General features: G+C 35.1%; 1 protein-coding gene across 1 annotated transcript in view; it reads right to left on the reverse strand.

Moving 5' to 3' along the window:
* KCNH5 (potassium voltage-gated channel subfamily H member 5) overlaps window positions 1-17,045 on the reverse strand; it is a 111,208-nt gene that overhangs the window by 86,486 nt on the left and 7,677 nt on the right. The window contains exon 2 of the mRNA XM_017895556.1: window positions 3,406-3,602. Coding sequence (XP_017751045.1) covers window positions 3,406-3,602 — 197 coding nt within the window. The remainder of the gene's footprint in view (window positions 1-3,405; window positions 3,603-17,045) is intronic.

The raw sequence follows: 17,045 nt of genomic DNA on the forward strand, positions 1-17,045 counted from the left end.
TAAATAAATAAATAAATAAATAAATAAATAAATAAATAAAATGTTTACTCATAAAAAAAAAAAAAAAAAAAAGATACCAATGAGCTTGCTTCCTCCCCCCGCCATCTCTCCACCTCCCCTTCTCTCTCTTATGTGGTAACACAGTGAGAAGTTGAATATTTTGCAAGCCAGGAAGAGAACCCCCACCAGGGAACCAAATTGGCCGGTAATTTGATCATATACTTCCCAGCCTCCAGAACTGTGAGAAATAAATTCCTGCTGCTTAAGGCACCCAATCTATCATATTTTGTTATGGTGGCCCAAGCTAAGACAGCTGCTTTCATACTACAGTGGAAAAGTTGAGTAGTTGAGATTGGCCCACAAATCCAAAATTATTTACTATCTGGTCCTTGACAGAAAAAGTTTGCCAGCCCATGCTGTAGTTGTTTGATCGAATTACTAGTTTTAGCTCTAGAATTTTTATATAGAGGGGCTTAAGGATGGGTAGCAGGAGCTATATTTGCACAGTAAGCATCTTATTTTTCCTTAATGAAGATGAAGGCAAGCAGCTAAAGAAGGCTCACTTCCCTCCTTATTGCAGCCATGGAAAGCCATACACGATACAAACCTCTCCTCTGAGCCACTGGATACACCTGTGTGGCCAGAACTGTACCATACCATGGCTGACAACTTGGATTCAAAATCTGCTCCCTTACTTAGCAGAAACACACCCTTAATCAATGGCTATGATAGCTATGAGATATCAATAGCATACTAAAGACATAGTTTTGGTTATAGAATTCACAACGAATGTCCATTGCAATAATTTTTACAATAATAGCAATAAGAACAAAATGTTTTCATTAATAGATCAATTGGAATAAAGTGAATAAGTGAAAAAGAAATTATAAATTGCTGACAGCGTTTCTGTGGAATATTGTGGAAAAGAAAATATCAGCGACTTTGACAAGTTAAAACAACATGGTAGTCTAAAAAATACAGGTTTTAGAATCATAGAGATGAATGCAAATGCAGGCCCTGACTCCTAAGTTATCTGGCAACTAGCTGTTCCAATCTCAGAACCTTAATCTCTTCATGGGTGAAATGGAGATTATACTGCTCTGTTTGTGGGTTGTTGATGTTTAATAAGATATTATAAGTAAACTATGTTGAAGTGCCTGGCTATTTACAATATGTTTTCAGATGGTAGCTAGTATTACTAATCATGAGATAATATTTTCTCACCACTTATTTTTTTCATGAGAATATTGTTTTTCAGAAAATAAAGTGACACTGAATGACACCCTTTTCCCACTATTTGCCAAGTTATTGAGACAACGCATCAAGAGCAGAAAGGCTACAATTATAAAAACTGACACCGGTTATAATAGGAAACAGGTTGTGAGAGAAGAAAGCCACCTGATGTCACTCAGCAAACTGGCACCCATGGAGACACGCACAGTGTTTCTGAGTCCCGTTAGAAAAACCAACAACAGTTTTCTGTCTCTAGCTTCTCTTCCTATCAGAAGTAGCCACACCTGTGTGTACTCAGCTGTCGCAACCAATGAATGTGTGTGTGTGTGTGTGTGTGTGTGTGTGTGTGTGTGTGTGTGTGTGTAAGAGAAAGAGAGGTGACAGATATTTTCCACTGGTGATCTGTTTTCATTGTCCCTCCTTGGCACCTTGCATTGCAAAGGTATCAGTTGGTTATCTGATATTAATCCCTCTGGGCCTGAGTTTTCTCATGTGATCTGAAGGACAAAATAGCTGCCCATTTTCTTTCACAGGAATATTATAAACATCAAGTCCTGAGAAATGTACGGATGTTGGACAGGAGTTTTCAGTAATCTTGCACTATTTAAGAATACAGTCTTCCCTCGGTATGTGAGGGAGACTTGTTCCAGGATCCCCTCACATACTCAAATCCTCACATACTGAAGACCTGCTGTCCACCCTGTGGAACCCATATACAGGAAAAGTCGGCTCTTGGTATACACAAGTTTCAAATAATACAAATACTGTATTTTTCATCTGCATTTGGTCAAAAAAAAATTGGTGTGTAAGTGGATCCTTGTTGTTCAAATCTGTGTTATTCAAGGACCAACCATACCACAAGAGTCAACTACCTAACAGGTTGCCTTGTTGAAGGGAAATTTGTCATTGCAGAAGGCAGAGCGTAGACCAAAGGAGACATTCCTGCTTAATACTGAAAGGGACTCTGAGCTCCCTAACAATAAGTGAGAAACTTCCACATTTAGTTAATATTTAGCATCCCTCTTCCACATTCATCTGCCTTCACTTTCAACTATTTGTGTTTGACATAATATTCACATTTAACTATAGATCTATTGAGCATAGGTGCCTGTATTTAAGTCTGTATGTTCTCTATAGCTATTTAATTCTGTCTCACAGGTTCTGGATGCTCCATCTATTTGATAACAAAAGTATGAACTGAAAATGATGTTCAAGTATAGATCAAATAAATGTGATACAGCCAGTACAAACACTACTCCTGCTAGTCTCACCCTTTCTTGGAACCCTAAGTAGGAATTACATTGACTTAATTACATTCATTTCTACATTGCTACAGTATAGACATTAATTTATCTCTTTGCTTGATTTCTTCCCTCCCTGTTAACTACAGAGAAAGTTTCATTTAAGCAGGTTATGGAAAGGAATGACTGTTATTTCAAAATACTTCACCACAGACAGGCGATCATTTTAGATAAAATCACTTAAGTGCAGTTATCCAAACATATATTTCATTCTTGGCAATAAAAAAGCCCTACCCAATGCCCAATGACCTAGAAACCAGAAGTAGGAGATTTCTTCATGCAAATTAAATTTGTGTCACACTCATCAGTTAAAAAGTGGCAATGAAGGTTAAATGTGCAGCAGCAGTGTAAAATAAAGGATTCCTATCCATATTTGTAGGATGTGTCAATGTGGCTAATTAATTTTTGAGATAGCGTTCTTTGAAAGAGTGAACTTTGTGAATTGATTATGAAATGAGAAGTGCCTAAAGAGAGCTGAGAATGTAAAATAGGCACCCAGCTTGATTAACTTTACCAGCTTTTAAAAAACCCATATAATAAGGTAAAAGACACTGGAATTGATTTTATGGCAGTGTTATAAACTCCAAGAACCAACTACATCATAGGAAAGTTCACAGCTTGTTTCTCTTCAAGTCTGTTTTTCATTTTGTATATTAAATGGTAAAGATTCAAGTCTTTACTCATAGAAACAGGGTGTTTTTTCCCTTAAAAGTTAACAAAATATAAATAAAGGGAAGGAAAATTATGCCACTTTACATTGATGGGAATTTAGTGCTGCAAAACAAAGTATCTTTTCTACTCCTCAGCTAATAGAGCTGAATTAATTAATACTCTGGACACTAATAAGAAAAAGCAGACCCAGACAACATACCCGTTTCCTCAGATTGCAAGTAAGAGTGAGATTCCTTGAGAAGGAGTTTGCAAAAGCTGTATAAAAGTCCAGGACTTTGAGCAAGGCTTCCCGCTTGATGATGTGTAGGTCACAGTACGTCAGTGCTCGGACGTTTGCACATGCATGGGCAAGGGTGGTTTCCTTCCAGAAGATGTCTCCAAATACATCACCCTTCCCTAGAAAACAGTATAAGATACATATTCAAGTATCTACCACTGTTCTTATTGTAATCACTCTAGTTATTCAGTTTTATACAGTATTGACCTTCTAGCATAATTTAGAACTGAGGGTATAACTGCATCTATAAACACATAACAATATACAATGCTTTCATATAATACAGAAAGTAATATCACCCTAAATTCAGTTATTGATGAAAATCTGGAGTGACATGAATAAATGGATCCAACAGAGAAGCCAAACACCTCATTTTAACAAATAATTTCATTATTTTCTGCCACCTTAACTTTTCCTATTTTGACTAGAAGGAGCAAAGGTGACTACTTAGTTTCATCCTTGCCTTCTGGTAAAGATAATAAAATGCAACATAGAAGGATCTGCTGTAAATAAATCTAGGGCTGATCCAACATATATTAAACACACATTATTCAGTAACTATGAATGGTGCCCTAAGCCAATTAAAACTTGCCACGACTTAGTTCCCCAAGAACGCCCTTCCCTCTCTACCTAGCCAACCTTATACATGTTCTCAGAGTCCAGCTCAAGAGCTCCCCATCCACAATGACAAAGCTGAAGGACCCAGCTTGAGTAAAACATGGAGACTCAAATGTGTTATCCCATGAACAGTTCTATAAAAAGTGCTACACTATCATCAAATGTAGACGGCTTTTAAACATTCTAGAAATCGCACAGAAATCACCTATTCACTTCAGAGCACTACCCACTGGTGGCCTGAACTCAACCATCTATCATTTGAAATCAAATACTTAGTTGCCCAAATAAAAAGAACGAGAAAGAGTCTAAGGTTAAAGATCCCAAAGGCCTTTCTGCCGAGGCAGTTCCATAAAAGTCCCTGGTTTCTGAAGTGTAGTCAACTGCATTCTTTGTTCAACTTCTGCGTGAAAGGAAAAGTTTTAAAGTGAAAAGACAGGGGAGTATATCCAGGAGGGAAACATCTTCCTAGAGACACTCTGTTAATGATTTCTTCTTTTTGCACTCAAACCACAGAGGTGAGCAACTATCTGCCGTCATCAAGCAGATTAAAATCAGAACTAACAGGAAAAAAAAAAGAAGAAGAAGAAAGAACTTGCATCACCCTTCAGGCCAGCCAGACAACCAGAGAGAAAAGAAAATGTGTAACCACAGAAATGAGAGAGAGACAAAGACAATGACAAGACAGAAACAGAGAGGTTGAGTGAGTGAGATTACAGATTCTTTGCTCACCTAGGTAGTTGGGAAGTTCTGAGAGAAACATGGGGCTTGATTTCAAGCTTAAGAGGGACTTCAGGGCAGAAAGAGAAAATATGCACATGACTGAAGAGGTGATTAAAACCACCACATGATCATGTGACCAGCATAAAACAACTATAATGAATATTTAATTAATCTTAAGCAATTCATTTGTTTCTGGACCCTCCAAAAATTCCTTTTAGTTCATGACACTGATGAACGAATTAACCATCTAATACCCATTTATTTGCCCAAGGAAGGGAGATTAGAAACCTGGCATCCAAACAAAGTCTCTAGGGTTATACAGCATCGTAATAACCAAAGGGAGACTGCAGTTATAGAAATTCTACCTCCTTTTATACAGATGAATTTCAGAACTCTGTACGTGGTATTCTCTTCAAACTAGTAATCCCAATTATAGGCATTTATTCAAATTGCATAACAAGAAGTACCAAATTCATTTATGAAAATGCTCACTGAAGTGAAATTTATAATCACAAAAAATTAGAAATAAATGTCAATAAATAATGAAATAGTATGCAGACACAAGGTATCATAAATTTTACAAGTGACATGGAGGTTATATAAGGTTATATAAAATAGTAAAAGCAGGATATCAAACCATACACACAGTATAATCTCATTTTATGTACCCCATCTCCCCACTCCCAAACATACATACATATATGCACACAAAGCGCAGAAGTAAATGCATCAAAATGCTAGGTCCTCTCTGCATTACGGAACAATGTATGGTTTTCATTTTGTCTTATAATTTATGTGTAATACTTTGTAAACAGAAAAGATCAACAACTGTTACATTACCACAGTTCCTGATGGTACCAAAAAAAAAAGGCAAGCTTTTAAAGGGCTGCTTTGATCTACTTCTTATTTCTTTTCCTTTTTATTCTTACTCTTTCCATACTGGATTTTTCCTTCAAGAGTTAGAAAAAAGGTCACACTTCTCTATGACTCATTTCTGTATCATTTTCTTAAATTGTCAATTATAACCTCTTAACCATTTATGAGTGCTCATTACTTTACAGCTATTTGGTTTTCATATATGGTACACTTAATAATAATCAATGCTTTTGACTCAGTATTTTCATGTCTGAGAATCAAAACATTAGAACCACTGCATGTAATATTCATTATAGTGTTATTAATGATAACCCTAGATTTTTATTTAAACCCTATATGTCCAATAGCTATGGCAATTGTAAAAATATGTGTAAAATATCAATGTCCAAAGAATTAAAACAGCTTTTGAGATAACATGCAAAAAATTCTTAACTTACAATGTTAAGAAATAAATATATAAAGAATAATATGAATATGTTTACAGCTATAACAAAATATATAAAAATGAAACTGAGGTGTCAAGACTAAAAGAATTGTCAATTAAGAAATCTACTTTATCTTCTTTTCTTAAGACAATTCTCTTGATGGAACCAAAGTATAATGTATTTTATAAGTATATGTTATTATATATAGTTTATTAGTCTGTTCTCACACTGCTAATAAAGAATGAAGACATACCCAAGACTGGGTAATTTATAAAGAAAAGAGGTTTAACTGACTCACAGTTCTACATGACTGGAGAGACCTCACAATCATGTCCACAGGCAAATGAGGAGCAAAGCCATGTCTTACATGGTGGCAGGCAAGAAAGCTTGTACAGGGGAACTCCCATTTATAAAGCCATCAGATCTCAAGAGATTTATTTACTACCAGGAGAACAGTATGGGGGAAACTGCCCCCATTATTCAATTATTTCCACCTGGCTCTGCCCTTGACATGTAGGGATTATTACAATTCAAGGTGAGATTTAGGTGAAGAGACAGCCAAACCATATCATATAATATACTATGTTATATAAATTTATCAATTGATACAAATTGAGCTAAAAGTCTAAAGGGATACAAGACTAAAATAAAATGCATTTAAATAATAATAGTAACTGGATTTAAGTGGTATGTTTATGCGTCTTTTTCTTCCTACTCTGTTTTCCAAATTTTTCTATATTAAAAAACAGCAAACCATTTTCACCAATGTCTTTCATTATACTTCTTAATAAAACTGAATTCATAAAATATATACATAGATTTATAGATCATAAACAAATATTCATTGATTATTAAGTGCATTTTCAACAGGTTAAAGGTACTCAAAATAGAAAGGTAATTTCTTCTTACCAGTATGGGTCATTTTAATTAAAGAATCATTCAAATATCTGTTATATATTTTATTTAACTTAACTGATGAAATTAAAATTCTTACACTATTTCTGCCTAAAATTTTAAATTTAAATTATTACATTAAATTATTATGTTTTGGTATTATGGGAAAATAAAAGTCTATGATATAGTGAGGATAGCAATAAACTAGAATATGAACTCATGATAAACTTTATTTCCTGCTCCTCTCCCAAAAAAGTTTAGAAAAGCATAGTAAAATTAACAAAAGTAGATAATTCTGCCCCCAACATCAGAATTCACTTTACGTAATAAGCAATACTAATTGTTTCATTACATAGAATTTTCATTAGGATATGCAATATGTAAACTGGATATTAAGCTAATCAACCATTTCAAAGTGTGTTTACTTTGTTGGCTTTCTACGTCACCTATTAAGCAATCAATTCACAACAAACTTTTACCGCATTTCTGGAAATATGGTCATCTTTCAAAAAAATTAATTAATTTACCAGCCAAACTAAAGTTGGTTAATGTCCTTCTTGAAGCATATTATGCACATTTACTGTAAGTCATCTCAGAAATCATAGGCTGTGAAAATGTGGAGTTAGGCATGGAATATCTAACGTGCATGCATCTAATATGCATGGAATAACTAATGAAGAAACACTTTTCTTTATTGTACAAAAGATTTTGCACACTTTCAGGGCTGGGAACTCCTGTTCATCTTCTTGACTACAGAACATTTGATGCTGGTTTTTAGGTCAGCTCCTGCTGGGTACAAGTAGTCTCTGCTATAAACATTTTAGAGCTAGAGATAACTAACCTCCCCTCAAATCCTAAAATTAGTAGAAAGCTTGTGCTAAACATGAAAGTTGTTGTTTGGTCTATTTATATTTTCTCAGTTCTTTTCATCAAGTCTTATGAAGTATTTCACTGTTAAACTACAGGAAAAAGGATTGTAAAACAGAAATAAGTGTTAAAGACTCATACAGTAGGAAACTGGAACATTTAAGGCAAAATAGAGACAGAGTTACAACATAATTAAAGAAGTAATACAGACTACGACATGCTTAGGGATTATGGTCCCCTAAGGGGCTGATTTTATAGCCAGATTTATTTTTTCAAATGTGAGACACATTATTTGGTGAGTTAATAACATAAATAAAATAAATGCATAAAAATTACCACAGTTAGGCAGGGCACGGTAGCTCATGCCTGTAATCCCAGCACTTTGAGAGGCCGAGGTGGGCAGATCATGAGGTCAGGAGTTCGAGACCAGCCTGGCCAACATGGTGAAACCCCATTTCTACTAAAAATACAAATATTAGCCAGGCACAGTGGCAGGCGCCTGTAATCCCAGCTACTCGGAAGGCTGAGGCAGGAGAATGGCTTGAACCCAGGAGGAGGAGGTGGCAGTGAGCCGAGATCACGCCACTGCACTCCAGCCTGGGTGACAGAGCAAGACTCAGTCTCGGAAAAATAAATACATAAATAAAAATTACCATAGGTATTCATCAGTGAGAACTGCTAACTAATATATCCAACAGGTCCCAAACAAAATATCATCTGAATTTTACTTAGGTAGTTTTCTGTGAGTTTAGGGGTGTGATAGTGGCTCTATTTGAAGATTTTTCTATACAGTGATCTTAATCCATGTATTCACTTCTTTTTTTAGTAAGTTTTATTGTATATACTTGAGATTTAACATGTAACATTATGGAATACATAAAGACAGTAAAATCACTACAGTGAATCACTATAGTAAAGCAAATTCACATGTCTATCATCTAACGTATTTTTGATTGTGAGATGAAAGCAGCTAAAATCTACCTATTTAACAAAAATTTGTATTACAAACAGGCATAATCCTCATTTTATTGTGCTTTACCTTATTGCACTTGGCAGATATTATGTTTTATATAAATTAAAGGTTTGTGGCAACTCAGTGTCAAACAAGTCTATCAGCATCATATTTCCAACAGCACGTGATCATTTTGTGTCTCATTTTGGTAATTCTCACAGTATTTCTAATTTTTTCATTATTATTATATCTGTTATGGAAATCTGTGATCAGTAATCTTTCATGTTATTGTTGTAATTGTTTGGGGCCACTACAAACCACACCCATATAAGATGGCAAACCTAATCAATACATATTGTGTGTGCTTTAAATACTCCACTGATCCATCATCCCCCAACTCCCTCTTCCTCTCCTCGGGCCTCCCTGTTTTCTGAGACACAATAATATCAAAATTAGGCCAATCAGCAACCTTAAAATGGCTTCTAAGTGTTCAAGCAAAAGAAAGAATCACAAATCTCTCACTTCAAGTCCAAAGATAGAAATAATTAAGCTTAGTGAGGAAGGCATGTCAAAAGCTAAAAGAGGCTAAAAGCTAGGCCTCTTGCACCAAACAGCTAGCCAAGTTGTGAATGCACAGTAATAGTTCTTGAAGGAAGTTACAAGTGCTACTCCAGGGAACACATGAATGATAAGGAAATGAAACCAACTTACTGCTGATAAGGAGAAAGTTTTATTGGCCTGGATAGAAGATCAAACCAGCCACAACATTCCCTTAAGCCAAAGCCAAATCCAGAGCAAAGCCCTAACTATCTCCAATTCTGTAAAGGCTAAGAGAGGAGAGGAAGCTGCAGAAGAAAAGCGTGAAGCTGGCAGAGATTGGTTTATAAAGTTTAAGAAAAGGAGCCATGCCCACAACATCAAAATGTAAGGTGAAACAGCAAGTACTGATGTAGGAGCTGCAGCATGTTATCCAGAAGATCTGCTAAAATAACTGATGAAGGTGACTAGACTAGACAACAGATTTTTAATGCAGATGAAACAGCCTGCTATTAAAAAAGATGCCATCTGGGACTTTCATAGAAAGAGAGAAGTCAAAAACTGGCTTCAAAACTTTAAAGGATAGGCTAACTCGTTAGGGTGTAATGCAGCTGCTGACTTTAGTTGAAGCCACTACTCCTTGATTACTCCCAAAGCCCTAGAATCTTAAGAATTATGCTAAATCTACTCTGCCTTTGCTCTATAAATGGAAGAACAAAGCCTGGATGACAGTGCGTCTGTTTATAGCATGCTTTACTGAATATTTTAAGCCTACTGTTGAGACCAACTGCTCAGAAAAAAAGATTCGTTTGAAAATATGACTGCTCATTGACAATGCATCTGGTCACTCAAGAGCTCTAATGAAGATGTACAAGATGAATGTTGTTTTCATGCCTGCTAACACAACATCCATTCTGCAGCCCATGGATCAAGGAGTAATGTTGACTTTCAAGTCTTATTATTTCAAGAAATATATTTTGTAAGGCTATAGCTGTCATAGATACTGATTCATCTAAAGGATCTAGACAAAGTAAACGGGAAATTTTCTGGAGAACATTCAGAATTCTAGATGCCATTCAGAACACTTGTGATTCATGTGAGACGTGAGAAAGCCAAAATATTAATATTAACAGGAGTTTGGCAGAAGTTGATTCCAACCCTCATGGGTGATTTTGAGAACTTCAGACTTCAGTGGAGGAAGTAACTGCAGATGTAGAAATAGCAAGACAACTAGAATTAGAAGTGGAGTCTGAAAATGTGGATGACTTGCTGCAATCTCACTATAAAACCAACCAGTGAGAAGTTGCTTCTTATGGATGAGCAAAGAAAGTGGTTTCTTGAGACAGAATCTACTCTTAGTGAAGACGCTATGAACATTGTTGAAATGACAACAAAGGATTTATAACAGTTCATAAACTCAGTTGATCAGACAGTGGCAAGGGTTTGAGAGGACTGACTCCAATTTTGAAAGAAGTTCTACTGTGGCTAAAATGCTATCAGTCAGCATCACATGCTACAGAGAAATATTTTATGAAAGGAAGAGTCAGTTGATGCAGCAAATTTCATCGTCATCTTAGTTTAAGAAATTGCCACCTCTATTCCACCCTTCAGCAACCACCAACCTGATGAGTCTGCATCTATCAACACCAAGGCAGGAGTGTCCACCATCAAAAAGATTACAACTCGCTGAAGACTCAGATGATCATTAGCATATTTTAACAATAAAGTATTTTTAAATTAAGGTATATGCATTGTTTTTCTAGACATAATGTTATTGCACACATAATAGACTAAGCATAATGTGAACATAACTTTTATATGCGCTGGGAAACCAAAAAATTAGTGACTCTATTACAACATTGGCTCTATTATGGTGGTCAGGTACCAAACCAACACAATCCCTGAGATATGCCAATACAATATTATTAGCTATAGTCTTCATATATACATTAGATCTCTAAAAATGTTCATCCTACATGTGTGCTACCTTCTATCCTTTGACCTACATGTACTCATTTCCTCCCACCCTACTCTACCTCCCCACCACTGTTTTATTCTCTATCTTTGTATATTTGACTTTTTAAAAAGATTCTACATATAAGTGAGATCAAGTAATATATTATTTATGTGTCTGGCTTATTTCACTTAGTATAATGTCCTCAATGTTCATCCATGCTGTGGCAAATGGCAGGCTCTCTTTCTTTTTTAAGGTTGAATAATATTCCATTGCATATATTTACTACATTTTCTTTATCAATTCATCCATCAATGGATACTTCGGTGGCTTCCATATCTTGCCTATTGTGAATAATACTGCAACAAACATGGGAGTGAAGATATCTGTAGGAGGTGATAAATTCATCACTTGTGGGTATTTACCCAGTAGAGGGATACTGGGTCACACAGCAGTACTATTTTTAATTTTTTAATAAATCTCCATGTTGTTTTCCATAATGGCTGCACCAAACTACATTCCCACCAATAGTATACCAGGATTCTCTTTTCTCCACACCCTCATCAACATTTATTATATCTTGTCTTTTTGATAATAGCCTTCCTAACAGGTGTGAGGTGATATCTCATAATGACTTTAATTTGCATTTTCCTGATGATTAGTGATTTGAGCACCTTTTCATATACCTGATGGTTATTTTTATGTTTTATCTGGAGAAATTTCTGCTCCGGTCTCTTGCTCACTTTTTAACAGGGTAATTTATTTTCTGCTATTGAGTTGTAAGAGTTCTTACATATATGTGGTTTGCAAATATATTTCCCAGTCTATAGGCTGCCTTTTCATTTTGTTGATTGTTTCCCTTGTTGTACAGAAACATTTTAGTGTGATGTAATCCTACTTATTTATTTTTGCTTTTGTAGCCCAAGCTTCTGGTGTAATATCCAAAAAGTCATTGCCAAGGCCAGTGTCAAGGTGTTTTTCCTGTATGTTCTCATCAACGTGTTTTATAGTTTCAGGTCTCACAGTTAGATGTTTTATCCATTTTGAGTTGATTTTTTGTGTGGGTGGAAATAGGGTACTAATTTTATCCTTTTGCATGTGGAAATCCAGTTTTCCCAGCACTATATATTGAAAAGACTACTAATTTCCCATTGTGGCCTCTTGACACCCTTGCTGAAAATTAGTTGACTATATATGTTTGGATTTCTTTCTGGGCTCTCTGTTCTGTTCTACTGCTCCATGTTTCTTTTTTATGCCAGTACCACACTGTTATAATTACTAGACATTTGTAATATAATTTTAAATCAGGAAGTGTGATGCCTCCAACTTTGTTCTTTCTCCATATAGATTTTTGTCTATTTGGGTTTTTTCTACAGCTTCACATGAATTTAAGGATTGTTTTCTCTATTTCTTTAAAAATGTCATTGGAATTTAGATAGCAATTGCTTTGACTATGTATATTGCTTTGGGTAGTATGTACATTTTAACAATATTAATTCTTATAACCCATGAATATAGGATATATTTCCATTTATTTGTGTCTTCTTCAATTCTTTCTTTCTTTTTTTTCTTTCACTGTTCCTTGTGGAGCAGGGCTAACTTATTGGTGGTATACCCAGAGCCATCTGATTTCTTTCATCTATGCTTTATAGTTTTCTGTGTACAGATATTTTACCTTTTTGGTTAAATTCATTCCTATGTATTTTTGTAACAATTGTGAGATTTTTTCTTGATTTCTTTTCAGCTAGGTCATTATTTGCATATAGAAATGTTGCCAATTTTTGTAGTTGATTTTGCAACCTGCCACTTTACTAAATTTGTTTATTAGTTCTAACAAGGTTTTTGTAGAAACTTTGGCTTTTTCTACATATAGAATCGTGTCATCTACAAACAGATAATTTTACTTCTTTCTTTCTGTTTTAAATGCCTTTTATTTATTTTTCTTGTCTGACTGCCTTTGCTAGTACTTCCAGTGCTATATTGAATAGAAGTGGTAAGAGCAGGCATCCCTGCCTTGTGCTGGATCTTACTGGTAAAGTCTTTAGTGTTCCCCATTGATCATGATGTCATCACCACTAGACCATCATATACGAAGGGCTTAATGGAGTTCTTCAACTGGAAATGAAAGGATAATAACTATCAAAATGAAAATATATGAAAGTATAAAACTCACTGGTAGAAGTCAATACAAAGTCGGGCCGGGCGCCGTGGCTCAAGCCTGTAATCCCAGCACTTTGGGAGGCCGAGACGGGCGGATCACAAGGTCAGGAGATCGAGACCATCCTGGCTAACACGGTGAAACCCCGTCTCTACTAAAAATTACAAAACAATAGCCGGGTGCCTGTAGTCCCAGCTACTCCGGAGGCTGAGGCAGGAGAATGGCGTGAACCCAGGAGGCGGAGCTTGCAGTGAGCTGAGATCCCGCCGCTGCACTCCAGCCTGGGGACAGAGCGAGACTCCGTCTCAAAAAAAAAAAAAAAAAAAAAAGTCAATACAAAGTCAAAAGCAGAATATTCCACTACTATAGTATTAGTATATAAATCTTCCAGATCTCTAGTATGAAGGTTAAAAGTCAAAATGGTCAAAAATAACCATAGCTACAGTAAGTAACTTACAGTAAGTAAGTCACAAGAAAAGAAGAAAAAAAAGGGACCTACAAAACAACCAGGAAACAATGAACAAAAGGGCAAGAATAAGTCTTTACCTATCAATACCCTTAAACGTAAGTGGATTAAATTATCCAATCAAAAGACAGGGTGGCTGAATGGATATTAAAAAACAAGATCCCACTATATTCTACCTGTAAGAACCATTTTAGCTTTAAGAACACACAGGGGCTGAAAGTTAAAGAATGGAAGATATTCCATGCAAACAGTCACCAAAAGAGAGCAGGGGTGGCTATATTTACATCAGATAAAATAGATTTCAAGTCAAAAACTGTCACAAGAGACAAATAAGCTCATTATTTAATGATAAAGGCATCAATTTATCAAGTATATAACAATTGTTAATATATATGTACCCAACATTGGAGTATCAAAATATACAAAGCAAATATTAATGGACTTGTGGGAAAAAATGCAGAGAGATGCAATAATAGCAGGGGATTTCAATAACCCACTTTCAACAATGAATAGATCAACCAGATAGGAAACTAATAAAGAAATATTGGACTTGAACTGTATTCACTTTTATTTATTAGTCAGTCCTTCACTATAAGTTATCATTGCAATTGGCTCATAAACTTCATTATAATTACATGGGTCCAAAAGTATATGTTTTTAATTATATTATTTCAAATGGATTCAACTATGTACAAACTGCAAGGGTCACAAAGTAATATTTTAAAAAGGAAGAAGAGAAAGAATAAAACAATGAGTATTGAAACTAAGAAATTATATAGGTTTATTAGAATAAAATCTTTTAAAACATTTAGAAAAGACGTCTGTCAGTCTTCAATGATTGATGTCCAAAGTCATTATGTTAAAAATCATCATAGATACAAGCTTGAAGACATTTTCAGAGAAGCAAATAATAATTCTTATCTATTAAAAAAATAACTGATTTAGCTTGTAGATTTTTTTACACACACAAAGAATGAGCCAAATAACTCTTATTAAGCAGAAGTAAAGAGAAGGTATCCTGACATCAGTAAGAAGCCACCTTTAAGGAGGTAGAAGAAATGTTAATAAACATGCTGATTATCCTGAGTTTGGCACTATTAGTGTTAAGAACAAATTGACTGCATACAAAAATCCAAATATGTGCTTAAATCAAGAAAAGGAATGGCATATTATAAAAAAGAAATCCACGCAAAAGACTAATTTGGAAATCAATTACATCTTGAAACTCTCCTGTCTTCTTTTTCTAAGAAAACATTTAGAGTTGAAGCCTACGATATTGTTCATATTATAACTAAGTCATACAACTTTTGCAACTGTGAAGTGTGAGAAATAATAGCTGTCTTTTCTTCCTCATTCAATTAATGAATCTGACATCCTGACTCAACCCTAACTCTAACCTATGATGCAATAATCTGACTTCTGTGTATGTATCCAAAAGTATTGAAATCAAAATCTCAAAGAGATAGCTGTACTCTCATGCTTATTGTAGCTTTATTCAAAATAGGTAGACTTGGAAACAACCTCAGTATTTATCAGCAGATGAAAGGATAAAGAAAACGTGGTGTATGCATACAATGGAATATTATTCAGCCTTTGAAAAGAAGAAAATTCTGTCATTTGCAACAATATAGGAGAACCTGGAGAGCACTAGGCCAAACAAAATAAGCCAGTTGCAGAAGTACAAACACTTCATGATCCCACTCATATGAAGTGTCTATAATAGTCACATTCATAGAAGCAGAGAATATAATACTGGCTGTCATGGCTTGGAAGATGGGGGAAGGGATAGTTTTTGTTCAATGGTTATACAGTTTCAGTTATGCTAGATGAATTAAGTTTTAGATATCTGCTGTACACATACAGCCTATACTTAACAACACAGTACTGTGAACTTCAAAATTTGTTAAGAGGGTAGATCTCATATTAAGTGTTCTTACCATGAAAAAAATGACAGAAGAGCGCTATGGGAGTTTTAGGATATGTCTATTACCTCAATTACGGTAATGGTATTACATTGTGTGCATTCAATATATGCAGATATTTGTGTATCAATTATACCTCAATAAAGCTGTGTTGATGTGATAGAAATGTGTATGAGTAAGGGCAGTGATCACAGAAGCGTATAGGGAAACAAAAAGCAATCACAGGGATAAAGGAGTGAGATTAAAAGCACAGGTTTTCTTTCTTTCATTCTTGTATTATTGTTACTTGTCTTTCGTTTTTCCTTTACCTTATGCTGTATTATTTATTTATAAAATAAAATGCTACCACTTAAAACATTTTTTTAAAGTTTTTTGGACTTTTTGTTCAAAAGTTGAAACATTTGCTTTACGCCGTGAGGGAATAGGCAGATTCAGGAAATAGAAATCTGGCTCTCAAGAAGTCTTTAATTTTGTAAGAGAGACAGACCAAAAAAAGTACAAAATAGAAGAAAATGAAGTAAGTGTATACAGATTGGGATGTGCAAAGCGCAGAAGAAAAATACTGCTTTTAATTTAAAGAAATTAGGAAACACCTCACAAAGAAAGCAAGCTTCATTTCCACTGTAACATTTACCATCTCAGTAGACCCTGAACTCTTCCATAACCCAGATGAAAGAGGAGAGTCGAATGTAACATCCCTATCTTGTGTTCTAAGAACTCATGGCATTCACACCCTGGGCTCAACTCTCCTTAGTCCTAAACACCTCCCTCATGGTAAACCAGTTACTTGGAGAAGGACAGTATTTGTAGATACTTAGTAGCTATAGCCAATTCATACTTAACTAAGTACCTTAGGTAATATTTAGTGAAGGGTTTTTGTAATGTGTACTGTTATGGTGCCTAATTCTTGGCAGTGGTGTTAGAGAAATCTTTTTTTAAAAATAAAACAAATAAACTGGTAAAGGTAATATAGGTACTCTATTTTCCATTAAGATTAAACCAAATAATTGTACCATAATTTCAAAATTATATTTCAAAAGTCCTGTTAACCAGAGCATCATTTTTTTTTTTGTAATTTGATGGTTAAGAGCATGCACATAATATCAGACAGATCTGGATTACAATCCTATACCCACCAATTACTTACTAGCTGTGACCCAGAGTGAACCACGT

The sequence above is a fragment of the Rhinopithecus bieti genome, unplaced genomic scaffold (genome assembly GCF_001698545.2).
Source record: "Rhinopithecus bieti isolate Rb0 unplaced genomic scaffold, ASM169854v2 scaffold_25987, whole genome shotgun sequence".
Taxonomy (NCBI): domain Eukaryota; kingdom Metazoa; phylum Chordata; class Mammalia; order Primates; family Cercopithecidae; genus Rhinopithecus; species Rhinopithecus bieti.